Source organism: Aphelocoma coerulescens, chromosome 1A (genome assembly GCF_041296385.1).
Source record: "Aphelocoma coerulescens isolate FSJ_1873_10779 chromosome 1A, UR_Acoe_1.0, whole genome shotgun sequence".
NCBI classification, from domain to species: domain Eukaryota; kingdom Metazoa; phylum Chordata; class Aves; order Passeriformes; family Corvidae; genus Aphelocoma; species Aphelocoma coerulescens.
Genome location: NC_091014.1, coordinates 50,561,851 through 50,577,142, shown reverse-complemented (window position 1 = coordinate 50,577,142; position 15,292 = coordinate 50,561,851). Strand labels below are relative to the sequence as shown.

The following is a 15,292-nucleotide window of genomic DNA, read 5'->3' as shown; positions in this document are numbered from 1 at the left end:
GCAACTACAGCTCCCGTCAGCCCGGGCGCGGGGCTGTCCCTGCCGCTGCCGGAGCCGCTGCCGGAGCCGCTGCCGGAGCCGCTGCCGGAGCCGCTGCCGGAGCCGCTGCCGGAGCCGCTGCCGGAGCCGCTGCCGGAGCCGCTGCCGGAGCCGCTGCCGGAGCCGCCTGGTGATTGGCACCAGCTGTGCTGTGCCGCAGCCAGCAAAGGCGGGAGCCGCGGCATGCCCGGCCTGGCCCCGCAGCCCGGCGGGCGGGGGTTGGCTGGGCCTTCCTCGGGCGCCGGCGCCGCGGTCGCGCCTCCCTCTCGCCAAGATGGCGGCTCCGTTGGCGGTAAATTCGGGTAAGAACAATCTGAGCGTGGGGCTGCGGCTTCTCCTCCGCCTCTCCCCGCGGCCGTCCCACTCCCCGGCCCTGCGCCTCTTCTCCGAGCCCGCGAAACCGGGGGCGGCCGCCCTGGGAAGGCCGGGTGTGGCGAGGCGGCTAGGGAAGGCCCGAGCGGGCTGCGGGGCGCCCGGTGCGGGGCGCGGTGTGCGGGCAGGCGGTGGGAGAGCGGCCTCCCGTGCGGCCGTGCCTGGGCTCGGGCCGCGCAGAGCTGCCCGGCGATGGAGCTCCGCGGTCAGAGCTGCCGCCGCGCCTGGCTGGTCCTGGCGAGGCCTCCTTGGTTAGAGAGGACTGTGGTTACTCGCTGTACACGTGGTTACGCGTCACTTCGGTATTACGCTCATCTCTTAATGCTGTGTGGTGTAGGAGGCAAAAGAGAAATATATCCAGAATTTTGCTCAGTGGTGCACATGGAGTCTGGAAATGTGCAGCTGGTTTCTCATCCACTGAGTTTTGCTAAGGACTTGAAAACCCTCACCGTCCCAATTGGAAGTTTTGTTATCACAGCTTGTGTCAGTTGCTGCTCATCTTGTCCTGGGGTACCTCTGTCTCTGCTTTCTAAGTATAGTGCCATTCAGTAATTAGAGAAAACGAAGCCCCTACCCTCTTTAGCCTTCTTTTTGTAAGACTGAACCAGGTCAGTTCTTTCAGCTTCTCACTCATTCTGTTCTCTGGCTCATTATTTCTGTGTCTTTCTCTGAGGAGCCCAAAAGTAGACACAGTGTGGGAGTGAAGGGCTCTGAGGTGCCTAAATAATCAATTGCATCTGCTGGCTACAGCTGTTAATACAGCCTGAAGCCTGCAGGCAGCCTCTGCCATGAGCGTGTGCTGCTGAGTGGTGTTCAGCTTCCTGCCTGCCAGGACACTTGGGTGTTTTTCTGTAAAGCTATTCTCCAGCAGCTTCCTTGGTCCCCAGCCTGTGCAGTGATTCTGTGTTGGGGGCAAAACGTTGCATTTATTATTGTTGAGCTTCATTAGGTTAATAGAAGGAGAATGGAGACCCTGTGGAAGAACAGTTATCACTGGAGTATAGGCCAAAAGGTCTGTAAATAAGGTTTTGTATGTCATTAGTAACAGTTAATAGTCACTATTAATTCTATTTAATACAAATAAAACCTCCATTCCCGTGGCAAGCAAGGAACAAATTTTACAGAGAAGATATTTTGATCTCACTGAATGGATTGCATCCCTGTAGCCTCACAGAAAAGCAGTAATAAAGCAAAGACTCTTCATAAAAAACTATGACTTTGTTGAAGTGAGGATTGGAGTTCTAATGAGACTATTTAATAAATTACACAGCAGGAGAGTCTACAGCCTTATAACTAAAAAAAAACTAGGGGAAGAGGGAGTTTTTTATGGGAAATATGGGAAAAATTAAAAGGAGATATGGCACTAGAACTAGGGAAGAATTTGCCTTAGGTTATAGTATATTGTTTGTGGGAACAGACATATCATGGTTGAGTCTGCAACTTAGCAAAAAGTTCAGGCGTAAGCGTCAACTGCTGTTGTTGCCAAAAGAAGCAATGCAGCCAGTCCTTCCTTGCTGTCCCTAATGGGATGGTCAGCCTCTAAAACTAATAAGAATAGAACAGCTTAAGTGGGAAAAAGCGTGGTTGCGAAAGTCCAACCTCTTCCCATCCCAGGTGGGATTCCTTTCTCTGCAGTAATCCATCTTTGTGCCATTGCAGAGCAAACTGGGTTGTAGATGTGATCCTGCTGAAAATAAACTTTTTTTTGGATTACATTTTGGTTAGAGAAGTTAGATCCTTAATTTGTTCTAATGCCTTGCAGTACATGTGTTTGGGCTGGTGCAAAGCAATTATGTGGTAGGGACAAGAACAAACAAATGGGCCAGGGAAGTAGTTGAACAGTTTTTGGCAGACACTGTGGTTTGCTGCTGGTGTTTATTGGACTTGGTGATGTAATAAGAGTGAAAAGACAATTTCAAGTGGAAATAAATCTCTGAACTCTGAAGTTATGTGGGAGAGTCAGTTATAGCTGAGTGTGAAATTATGCATCCAGTAGTAGCTGTTTCTAGGCAGGGGTAACATTGTATGAGTTAAAACACTGATGCTCAGAAAAGACAAATTTGTCCCTTTTTTACAGGCTGACCCAACACAGCCATACTGGCACTGCTAAACGTGTTGTCTCAGTCATTTGTAAATTCTCTGTAGCTACTCGGCATGAATGGCTTCACCAGTTAAGTGGTTAAGTGTGTAGACTTCACCATTTAAGTATGACAGTCTTTGATCTGACATTCTAGAGGTACTTTGAAGCCTGGGAAATTTGCATTTTGATTGTTGGGAGGGATATCAATTTTAGTTTGAGTAATCAAAGGAGTTTGTTCTCTATCGACAGCCAATGTTTTTCTCTGATTAGTGAGGCAGGATTTTACACCCCTTTCAGATGACTAGCTCAGTACACACTGGTTCACCTCTGACAAAGTAGGAGCAATAAGGGTGATTTAAATAGCTTGCTTTTGCTTAAACTGCTTTATGGTTTTCCCAACCTCCTCACTCAAGTAGTAATCTTTGGAAATGGTTGAAACCATTTTTCTTTAGCCATCTGCTCTCATGCGAGAGTATTTTGTTTTGATTTGATGGGTTGTTTAGCTAATAGTGAAGGTAGTCCTTTTCTGGAGTATTCTGTAGAAGTGGTAGAGTCACAGTCCTGGAGGGATTTAGCAGACGTGTAGATGTGGCACTTGGGGACATTAATCTGGCAGTGCCAGATTAATGCTTAAACTCTGTGATCTTGAAGGTCTTTTCTGACCTAATACCTGTATTGTAAGTATCCTTACAAGATGACTTTGAGCACCAGAATTTAGGTGCATACATTATCTTTTTTGATTCTTTAGCTCCCTAAATCCTAGATGCTCCCTAAATTTAGCTCCCTAAAGTTAAGTTTTATATCAGACCATCGTTGTTGTTGGGGTTTTTTTGTGCTGTAAGAAAGAAAAATACACTTTTCTTGATGGGTGTAACAGTATACTGACATGCCAAGAGTAACAGTAAACTGAAAAAGAGTCTACTTATTGAAAACAGTGTATAAATAATTTGTTTTCTTCCTTTCTCTATTTCAAATACATTGTTTTATTTCTTCTTTTAGCTGCAAGCTTATGGGGTCCATATAAGGACATATGGCAGACTGTAATGAATGCCATTTGGAAAAGGCAGCCTGAAGCTGTGCATCGTCTCGATCAAGTTTTAAAGAAGCACAAATCTGACTTCATTTCTCTCTTCAGAAATCCGGTACTGGACCAATGCTTGCTTCTGGAATGAGTTGGAGAGTTGATGATTTGCTCTGTCTTATATTGTTGTCTTACATGCCATTTTAGACCCTGACCATTCTTTTCGTGTGACATTTTTACAGTACATAATACAGATGTGTTATATCAGTCTTGTTCTGCTGTAAGAATACAAATAGTATTAAGTGAGAGAAAATAATACATACATATTATTTTGTATCTTCTGCAGAGAGTTTTATCTGTGATATATTTTTTCTCTCATTATTTGAGTGCTGTTTTGAAAGCAATAGTAAAAGTATCTAATGATCCATCAGTCAGATATTAACTTTTTTTGTTACTCTTGTGTGTCTGAAATAAAGCACGAAGCTATTTTGTCTTGTTTTGCTCATGTTCCAGTCAGATTAACAAACACACAAAACAGGTGAACTTAAAAAATACAGAATGTGTCTTGTTTGGAATGCCAGATAATGTGAAAAGACTCCCTGTTCCCTGGCTGGTGGATCATAAAGGAGTAACTAGAAATATATCTTCTTTCAGGGGTGTTACTTCTTCAGTAGTGGATGGCTTTTTTTAACTGATAGTTATAGAGTTTCATCAGTATATTTTAGCATCTCAGTTTAATGGAAAAAGAATGATGTAGAAAATAGTTGGGAGTAACACAACAGTTCTGAGCAACAACCCAGATGTCTTTCACTGAGTTGATACCAATTCCTGTTGAGAATTGCATCAAATTATACTTTCAACTTCTATTATTTTGAGTAAACTAAATGTCAGCACCAATTGTATAAGATTATTTTTCATATGCTCCCAAAGGGACTCTGCTCTCCAAGCATGAAGCGTTTTTAGGATGCCTTTGCTCTCTTTGTTTAAAAATACTGCCTTTATGATGATGACCTAACCTGACAGAACTGTATTTGTGAGGAAGGATTAATGTGTAAAGCTTTATTCAGTATTTGATCTTGCCATTCTGAATAACTTCTGATTGTTTGAAAGATTGAAACTTGCTTGTTTCTCTTGCAGCCAAAAAATGTTCAGCAGCATGAGAAAATTCAGAAAGCAAGCACAGAAGGAGTTGCTATCCAGGGTCAGCAGGGAACTAGGCTTTTGCCAGAGCAGCTCATCAGAGAAGCCTTTATCCTCAGTGACCTCTTTGATATTGGAGAGTTGGCAGCTGTTGAGCTCCTTCTAGCTGGTGAGAAGGGAAAATATTTAAGAGCTGGAGAAATACAGCTTAAATAGGGCCTTCTTATTTAAGTGTATGTTTAGTGTGAACGCATGGTGCAGTGAAGGCCTTAGCTTCCTAACACAGAATGTTCTTAAAAAGAAATCTGTTCTCACTGTAAAGTCATATGAAAGCAGTGTTCTGAACCCTAATGTTTGTACACTCAGCTGTTGCAAAAGGGGGAATATTCTGAGGAAGTCTTATGATTTACTTTCTGTAATATTGAATTTAAGCATAAATAAAGCATGATTGAGAAGTTTTCCACAAAGCAGTGTGATAGATACTGATTCTTCAAATTATGTATTAGTTATACATTGCTGTGTGACTCTGTAGTCTAATAACTGATTAGTAGGAGAAATATTCTGGAGAGTGATACATTCTTTCCAGGTAGAAGATTGATTTCAGAGTTATTAAGTTATAATTGTTAGTTGTTATTACTAGCTACGGTTCGTTAACTTGAAAAGTTCTTTAAAGAAGTAGCTTGCAAATTTGTTGCCTTTGGAAAGCCATCTTCAAGTCAGCCTCACTTTCTATTTTGAACTTAAATTTTCAATGTAATTTCAGATAGAAAATTTAATTTTGAATAAAAAATACTTCTATGATAATCAGCTTGAATTGATTATTAAGATGGGTACATATCAGTGGCAAATACCATTTGGACTAGGATATTTATGGACTTGGACTTTAAAACAATTTTTGTATGTTTTAAAAGTTAAATATTAATTTTACCAATAGCACCCAAAATATCTGGGATTTCTTTTAAGTGTCTGAAACAAATCAAAGTGATAGTGAATAACCACACTTACTTTGAATGCAGTATTTGTATTTCAATTAGAAGTACAAAGGTTTAGAGCTGTTATCAAGGTGTGTATGTTCAGCTTTCTTTGACTGTTCTGTGGATTTTCACTCACTAGGAGAGCACCAGCAGCCTCATTTTCCTGGCCTTACAAGAGGTCTAGTGGCAGTTCTTTTGTACTGGGATGGAAAAAGATGCATTGCCAATTCACTACGAACCCTCATCCAGTCGCGCCAAGGCAAGACGTGGACATTGGAACTCAGGTCTGTATCAGGGCAATGAGCTGATCAAAGTTCTTTGTTTTGAGTGCTTTTAGGACTAATCAGACTAGAGGGAATACGTATAGTCCCAAATTTGCTTGTTTCTCATAACCTGATTCAGCTGCTTTCATGTTTGTTTTTTAAGCAAAATCATTTTTTGCACATATTTTTATTGGATTATAAGGATATCTATTTTACTTCCATTTCTTTCATGCTACTTCACCTTTTGACAGTATTTTGCTTCAGACATTCTCCCAGTCATTGTTGCTCTAACTAGTGGTGATTGCTCAGTATTTGAGAACCCTGCTGTCTTCTGACTTTCTGTGTACCACAAAAGAGAATTGTTCTCCTACCTTTACTCAGAAGGAATGTAGTATCTGCTGGTGAACATTGTATGCTAGTATTTTTTGCCTTGAAAAAGAAAGCAGTGCACACTGCTTGCTTCCAGTGCACAATGATTGATTGGCTAGAGAAAGATGAAAAGATGTGTTCTAGCGTAAATAAAAATTGTGAGGGCAGTGTCTGGACAATTGCATTTACTAGTAAGAAAGAGCCTGTGAGTTTGTGATCTGTGTGCATCTTATATGTAGTACTTTTTCCTTTTAATAGAAATCTTATGTACCTGATCCCTGTTGTATTCTCATATTCCATGTTCTTGAACCTACAGCTACCTAAAGACTTTGTACCCATTCAGCATAATGGTTTGGGACTGCACTGCTTACTGATTAGCGATGCACGTCTCGTTGCTCTCTGTATATAAATTATTTGTACATTTTTTTGTCATCAAATATGTTTGATGGGATTCATTATTTTAGACGTCCTTTGTGACTGGAAAGCTATGATTAATTGTTAAATTTATATTCTTTCCATTATAGTCAAGAGTTAATTTCCATGACAACACGCTTTACAGATGACCTAATGGAGCAGGGTTTGACTCAGAAGATCCTTACACTTGTGTCTCACATTGATTTGAACAATGAATTTGATAAACTCCAGAGAGAGCGAGGGTTGGGCAGTGAGAAGCATCGCAAAGAGGTAAAATTCACCAAGCATGGATATTCTTCAGTGTTACTGAACACATTAGAATAGAGTTAGACTACAGAGAATTCTTTACCTTTGCACACAGTCTGCTGCTGTCTGAGATCACAGGTACTGCTCCACAGCTTGTGCAATATCAGTGTGGGATTCGTGTTGCTTCCCACATTTCTATTTTACTGTTGCTCCCAGATGCTAGGGCATGCCTTATTTTTAGTGAAGAACTGTAACAGTAAAAATCTAAGCCTAGTATTTACACTGTGTAAATTTCTTTTTTTTTTTTGTTAATTCTGAAGTCTGTATTTTGAATTATCAGCACTACCATTATCCACACTATTGGCATAAGAAAAGTGAACTAATTCACAAATTATTAACACAGATTGAAACCAAGTTGAATCAGGTGAATAATTCTCTTAATAATCCCATTATGTTAATATGAACAGAAGCATTTCTAATAGTCAAGTAAAATTGCTTGAAAATACATTGTCATCTTTGTAATTCTTGAACTTAATTGAGACTATGGCTAACTGCAGCATATTTTTTTCTAGCAGGAAGATTTTAAACATTATTGTTTTAAATTTTGAACCCATTTCTAATGGGTGATCTGCCTAAAATTCATTCTGTGTAATAATAAATCAATTTATTTTCCACTGAATAAAGAACTAGTCTTATACTTTTGCTATGAACCTAGAAACTATGGAAAGAATATCCTTCTCATTTATCTTAAATTACCTTATTTTACCTTAGTTTCACCTTAAGATTCATTTTTTGGGGCAAGGGGAAGGCTGACTTTATCTGGGGTAACTGCCAGTGCAGTTGTGTAACTAAAGACAGGAAATGTGACTTCTGTGTGATACATTTACAGCTATGTAAATTCTGTGTGGATTGATGTCTCCTGACTTTGACAGGGATGCTGGTTTGTGTGTAGTCATATTCCCAGGTGTCTACTCACACCTTTCATGAAATACGTGGGAATATAAAGGCAATTGACGAGCAAAAGTGTCCTTTTGTTGTTTAGCAAATAAACACAACATTTTCTGTAGCTGCTGTCTTTAGAGTGCTTTTTAGTTTAAGCTAGTCATCATGATTGACTGAAAAGGACAAATTGAACCTGTTACCAGAATAGGTATATTCACTGGATTTTTTTTGTTTTGTCTTTTAAAGGTTTCTGATCTCATTAAAGAATGCCGACAGTCCTTGGCTGAAAGTCTCTTTGTCTGGACCTGTCAGTCACCTCTGAGTAAGGACGACACTCTGATCCTCATCAGTTACCTGGAGAAGGTAACAGTGGAAGCCGACGGCTCGTTGGATGGCGTGAACTTGTCTCTTCTCATGGCTCTCCTTTACTGCTTTGATGTCAGCTTTCTGGAACAAGGTGCAGAGGATCGTGAAGGTAATGCTGGCAGCATTCCTAGAGGTTATGTTGTATAGATGGATAAATTGTTGTTTAAGCAATTTTATTATTGATCAGTAACAAATTGGTGAAAAAACCCATGCAAAATCCTACATTTGTTTACTGGGTATTGGTTTTGTGTTTTTGTTGTTGAAGACTTGATGCACCGACTCCCTCTGCTAGCAGAAAGACAGTACATAGCAACGATCCACACTCGGCTTCAGGAGTCTCAGCCCTGGAAATTGCCAGGCCTGCAAGCTACTGTTAGATTAGCCTGGGCACTGACGTTGCGGGGAATATCCCAATTCTCTGATGTGACAGGTAAATTACTCTGAACTTCACTTGCTGCATATTGGTATTCAGAGCTTGCAAGTGCTGTAAGTCAAAGGATCTATTACCTTTCTGAAGTGTTATTATTTACCTTTATGATAAAATCACTGTTAACACTTATTTAAAGCTTTCTCTGTATTTGATTTTGGTTGTCGAGAATTGAATTGCTCTGAAACGTACACAGATATAGCAGTAATTTTTTACTAGACAGTAATAGTGTCTCATTGAAATGAAAGAGATTTTAATGTACTGGAAAACTCATGGATTTCATTTTCAGCCTTAGTATAATTTGTATGCTTAAATTCAGAATAGGTTCCTGTTTGTGTTTTTTTACATCTGTAGATGTCAGGCGTCAGTATCTTGAGAGGACAAATCTATTTATAGTTTTCTTTTTTCCTCTCTGATCTTCACAAGCTTTCCAGCTTTTTTCTAGGTCAAAATTGAGTCTACTTCAAAATATCTATTAAAGAAAATGCAAACATTATATTTAATGTTTAATTAAGGTTGGTTTGTGATTCTTGGTTCACTACCTTAGCTATTTTTGGGTAGATGGATATGCACTGTAACATTTTTTTAAAGCAGAAAGTTGAGGTCATCATCTCCCATTAATTGTTTTTTCTACTGTACAGGAGAACAAGACTGAAAAAAAGACAAGAGTTGATAGAAGCATGTAAATTTTCATGTCAGCTGTGTATCCTGAAATATATTTGTTTGGTAACAGATTGTTATTTACTTTATCTGCTCTTGTGAATTTTGTTGCCCAGCTCTTGCAGAATTCACTGAGGCAGATGAGGCAATGGCAGAGCTAGCGGTCGCTGATTACGTTTTCCTCTTCCTCACTGAATCTGTTGTGGCGTCTGAAAATTTCTACCATGAGGAATTTTACATTCGCAAAATTCATAACCTTGTCACAGACTTCCTTGCACTCATGCCAATGAAAGTAAGTTGGTTGTGTGAATAGTACTTATTGAGAAATGTGGGCATCTCTTCTGTATTTCTAGTATTTGGTCAAGGTAGCATAGATTCAGACATAAGCCTCAGCTTGAGATCCTGCACTTCAGAAAACTTCTTCACTTTGTAGAAGCCATAATGTTTGGGGTTTGTTTTCCACGCTGAAGTAGAACATGGTTTTTAAAACACTTCAGTGTGGTGAGATTTGCAAAACAAGCTTTTATGGTTGTAGTGGTGTTTGTTTTACATGATTAAAATTTAAATGAATGCTGAAATTGATGGCTATGCATGTAGGTATTGATTTTTTTTTTTAATATTTTTTTATCATTTGATACAGACAGTAGTGTAACCTAAATTGAGTTATGGTTTTTGTCCCTCATTTTTAGTTTATTCTTTTCCACATTTTAGGGGAGGGATTCTGCTTTTTTGGTAGTATCAATTGTTGTGAAAATAAGCAACTGTTTTTAGTCTAAGAGAAATGCTGCAAAAGGATTTTTAAAGAATTACAAGTTTCATTTGTGCAAGATCTCGTAATTAGACACAGAAAATCAAAATTCCATGGAAACACTTCTATTTAATTAATGGAGGCTTTATTTTATAACCTTTGTTGTGTTGAGCTGTATTTGGAGTTGCCAAATAATTACCTTTCTCAGTGTGCAAAAAGGATTTTAAAAAATACTTTGTTCATTATAACCTTACAGAATGTGAACAATATTGGCAGGAAAAGCAATATTTGAGCCTCGTGAACCTTTAAGGTATATATAAACACATAGACAGCTTTGAGGTCTAGTCCTAATTTATTTATAATCTGTTGGTGTTGCATGTTGTTTTCTCAAGCTTTTTTTAAAGCATATCCATAGAACAAGTGTAGTGTCAGTTCCACCAGGTTCATATTGATAAATTACTGTTATAATTATGCTGCAATAGCTGCCTGCACCCAACACTTACCATTTTTTAAGAGGCTTTGGACATCCTTTGAAAGATGCACACTGGTGATTTCTGTAATGCAGACACAGTAGCCCTTGGGAATATTTTGAATATATGGGGAATATGTGAGGAATATTTATGGAATACCCTTAAACAATCGTTGCAAACAAGTGTGGAACTGAGGACCTTTTTTTGAGACAATTCATTGAATGGTATTGCTTTGCAAAAGAAGTGTCTCCCTATAATTACATGAGTGACTGGAGAATGACCTTGACTGAAGTTTCTGCCATGTTAAATTTAGAACAAAAGTGACCCTGTCTCCTGTAGCTGCAGAACTGCCTGAAAATCCCAAGGCTACTGCTTGATTTGTTGGTATACCTTATCTTCATTTCATTATGGACTGGATACTTTATCTTTGGGAAGAATATTTCTTTTCCACTTGAGTTTTTTTTTCCCTCAGATATACAGTTGGTTGCAGCTAATGCCTGAAGATGAAGAGAGATGTTTATTACAAGTAGGATTTTGTAATACAGGATATAAGCCAAAATGAGACCATTGACTTGTATTCTAGTTTGCTAGAGGCCAGTACTAGTTGTTTCACAGGAAAGACTTTGTTAGTAGGCAATTGGGATATAGCCCTATGGGGCAACTTTTTGTCTTAACTGCTGTTAGGTAGTGGTTGGCTTATGTCCTCAGCTATTTCTACTGAATCTCTAATTTTAGGTAAAAAGAAGTGTCTGTTTTGTGCAGTCTTTATTTTGCTTTGTGTATCTGTGTAACTTTTGTTTGGTTTTATTTAAATCTCTAAGTCAGCATTTTAATTAATGCTTCTGCATAATTTTAGCATTTATGCTGCTTGCCAGTGATGATTTGGGTAAATCTTTTTGTTGACTGCATTGCATTCATTCATAACTTGATAATTAGCTTTAGTACCTCAAATAATCATTTAACTTATCAACATTCAGTTTTGTCCTTGTTCAGTTAGTGTACTGATTTAGCTAGTTTGCTTTGACCCTTTCCACTGTTATTTCTAGTTTTTAATCTTTTTTATTATTATTACTTTTTAACTGTTTTTTCCTGATGAGACACAATTATTTTGCTGCTCATTCAGTTTCGCACATTGAGATATATTATAGACCATGAACTAGTCTCTGTTGACTGTCACCATGTTCTATTTTTTAATGTGTTGAATTGGTTGCTTGCTTCTGTTTCTTGTTCTTCAGTGTCTCCTTAATATTTAACTAAACTTAACTTTTAATCCCATCTGTTTGCTTTCTGTAAGCCTCTGTTGGGGTCTCATGTCAATTTTGAATTTAAAATTAAATGTCAGCTGGTTTTTGTTTAGTAATTAGCTTTTTCAGCACAAAGAAATTTAGGATGCTGATTAAATGGCTACTTTTTAAAAAAATTGCTGCTGTTCTTCTTGCTCTTCTCTCTCGTTTTTCCTGTGGTATTTATTGACATGTGATAATGCTTCTAGTTGAGACAGATTAACTCCAAAGTGGGATCAGTGCAGAACTTTTCAAGTCATAAAGTAGCTGCAAGTAAATTAGTCTTTAATGGTGAAGAAAGGTGCTATCCGCAGATCTGTATACAGGAATCAGTATTTTGTGTTGTTTCATGTTTCTTTTCACTCCTTGTGAATAATGGTCCAGCATTCTTTGAACCTAAACTGTCTAGCTTTTAAATTAAAAAGAGGAAAAGGATCTACCTTTTGGGGCCAAACCAAAGTATCTGGTGAACTCAGTTAGGAAAAACTCCTGTGATATAAGTTCAGGGCTTTTGCTATGTGCTGAGGGCTTTGGCAGTAGGCAAGTGATTGACTATAACTTTGAGTGCAAGCTTTTGGGGAGGAGTGAGGATTGAAAAAATAGAAAATTGAGTATTCTTGTCATGTTCGTGCAAGTACATTTGTTTTCGTAGTTTTAATTGGCCATATAGACAATTCCATTATTTCTTTCTGTTTCATTCTTAGCTAAATATAGACCACTGTTTGCTTTTCCACTTCATAAATCCTGTAGGTGAAACAGCTGAGAAATCGTGCTGATGAAGATGCTCGCATGATCCACATGAGTATTCAGATGGGTAACGACCCACCTATTTCCCTTCGGAGAGATCTGGAGCATTTAATGCTTCTAGTAAGTCTTATTTTCTTCTAAATTACTGTGAAAAATAATGATTGTGACTTTCATTTGTTATCTGAAAGCCCGTGTCTCAATGATACCATATGATGCTGGATCTTTCCCTTTTGGGATTAATTTTTTTTTCCTTAAATTATAGAGAAGTGTCTATGCTTTTCATATGAAGGAATTAATTTACTGCCTTGGTTTCTGATGTTAATGTCATGTAATTATTTTTTAGTAAGTAAATAGTGCATTGTTCCTTATGTTTTAGAGGTTTTACTCCACTGTTGACAATTACTCTGATAAATAATTGAAATGTTTAAATAATTTTCATGTGTTGATATATTTGTAATGAGAATTTTAGAAGACCGTTTTGTATTTGCTGTAGAGTAGGCTCAGTAAGGTGACTTCATGAAGGCTAGTGGAATTCCCTGATTGCAGTAGAGTTTTGACCATAAATGTACATTTAAAAGAAAGATTTTCTTTTATATTTTTAATAAAATAAAGAAAATAAAACCAAAATAGAACGGAAATAAAAATATTTGTTTAAATATTAGCTATTAAGGTTACTTAACTGCACTTTCCAAAAAATCCATATTGGAAAACAGATTTGCATATTGAACTGAGGTGTTTTGTATTTTCTGATAACTTAAAAACTTGTATTATTAGTCTTTTCCAAAGATGCTCCCTTAGGTTATTAGCAGGAAAATCTGTAGTGAAATGCTTTCTTAAGCAGCTCAGAGAGATATACTGAACTTAAATGAAGAACTAGAAATAAAAATTTACTCTGAGAAATTTGTATGTTCACTGGCTAACTTGTAATATATAAAGGTAGGCATATGGTTATTTAAGGAGAAATGACACTGCTTTCTTAGCAATGATTTAATCCATAATAATTAAATAGAAAGTTATTACGTTTTCACTGATACGTGCATTTTGAATGTTGCTGGCTGTCGCTAGTTCTGATACTGTTATTTAGAAGCTGTCATTTTCAGAAGGTTTTAAGAACTAGAACACCAGCCCTGGGATGCTTTGCCTCTCAGATGTGTTTAGCTAATCTAGAAGCAGTGCTTACTGTTGTGAAGTAATTGTTTTTTTCTTCCTGGAGATGATACTTTTCTAACACCTTCCTTTTCCTGGCAGATCGCTGAGTTGTATAGGAAAGACCCCTTTAATCTGGAGCTTGCTCATGAGTACTGGTGTCCGTCGGAGCCCCTGCAGACATCCACCATCATGGGGTCCTACCTTGGGGTAGCTCACCAGCGGCCCCCTCAGCGCCAGGTTATCTAGATTTTCTTGAGTAACTACTAGTAACTTGAAACTAAAGTAACAAAACCCCTCAAGCAGCAAAAGTTTTGGTATCCTTATTACAGATAGCCTCTAAGAAGACCTTAGCCTTTTTCAGTGGCTTATCTGCGTGTCTCCTGCTCTGTATGGTGTGGGTGTTGTTGCTTGCCATAAAATTAGCTACTGCCAGCCATTCGTGGCTGTCAATAAACTTAGAAAGAAAGAGTACTAACAAACCTCTGTGAAAATTAGGTTTGATCTGTTACAGTTGCTAAATGGATTCTGATAGTTCTCTTGTGGTTTTTGTCTGATGACTTCTACGTGCCTTTTTCATGTAACCGAGAAATTAAATTCCTTAGCTGTAAAAAAAACTTTATTAACTGCAGTTGATAGTATTTTAGGGGTAAAAAATCCTAAGAATATTTTAATTATTCAAAGTTCAAAAGTTATAGTCCATAAGAGACAGAACTTAAAATTAGAGTGACGAAACAATTTAAGCAGACAAAGCAGACATTCCAAAACTCTTTGGATACCTGGGGTGCTGTCAGCCCTCAATGCTTCTTGCAGGACTGTGCAGTGCTAGGCAAAACCTAGTACGAGACAAATCAGACACATCCCAACACCCACACAGAATGCTGGCAACTTAAATTATGGCCAGGTGCAATCTGCAAGCAGCCTAATGTGACCCTGAAAGGAACCCCTGTGTGTGAGTTACTGACAAGCACACTGGATTCTTTCCTGGTCTCACTTACCTTGCATTGTGAGATGTGCTAATAATACTCCTGTGGAACTTTTGGGAGCTAAAGTAAATTTTATCACTAGAAATACAGAATTTGAGAGTTAGTATACTTTGCAGTCATGAGTTATTTTGTTTAGTTCCTCTTTCAAACATGTCTAACTGAATAGGCCAGTCTGCAAAGGAACTTTTTTAAAATTGGAGTTGTCATTCCTGTCTACCCTGCCCTGATTACATTAGAATCTGTTCTCTGACTTTTGCTGCCTAATGTTTTCCTATAATACTCAGATTTACCTTTTTTTTTTTTTTTTTTTAAACACTGATCTTTATTTGTTCTAGGTTGTCTTGTCAAAGTTTGTTAGGCAAATGGGAGATCTACTTCCTTCCACAATTTACATCCCATACTTGAAAATGCTGCGGGGACTGGCTAGTGGGCCTCAGTGTGCTCATTACTGCTTTAGTTTGCTAAAAGTCAATGGCAGTAGTCATGGTAAGAGAAGTGACACTTCAGCTCTTTCTCAACTCCTTTTCTTTCGAGACGTGCAAAGACTTACTTGAGATGAATTGTGGCCTCATACTTTTAACATTTTATTATTAGTACAA

General features: G+C 38.2%; 1 protein-coding gene across 1 annotated transcript in view; it reads left to right on the top strand.

Moving 5' to 3' along the window:
* Positions 1-217: 217 nt before the first annotated feature.
* Positions 218-15,292, top strand: part of NUP205 (nucleoporin 205) — a 54,058-nt gene continuing 38,983 nt past the window's right edge. The window contains exons 1-11 of the mRNA XM_069001007.1: positions 218-341; positions 3,491-3,633; positions 4,650-4,821; positions 5,766-5,910; positions 6,783-6,942; positions 8,107-8,335; positions 8,492-8,656; positions 9,430-9,605; positions 12,565-12,681; positions 13,810-13,947; positions 15,029-15,179. Of these exons, the coding sequence (XP_068857108.1) occupies positions 314-341; positions 3,491-3,633; positions 4,650-4,821; positions 5,766-5,910; positions 6,783-6,942; positions 8,107-8,335; positions 8,492-8,656; positions 9,430-9,605; positions 12,565-12,681; positions 13,810-13,947; positions 15,029-15,179 (1,624 nt within the window). The 5' untranslated portion in view covers positions 218-313. The remainder of the gene's footprint in view (positions 342-3,490; positions 3,634-4,649; positions 4,822-5,765; positions 5,911-6,782; positions 6,943-8,106; positions 8,336-8,491; positions 8,657-9,429; positions 9,606-12,564; positions 12,682-13,809; positions 13,948-15,028; positions 15,180-15,292) is intronic.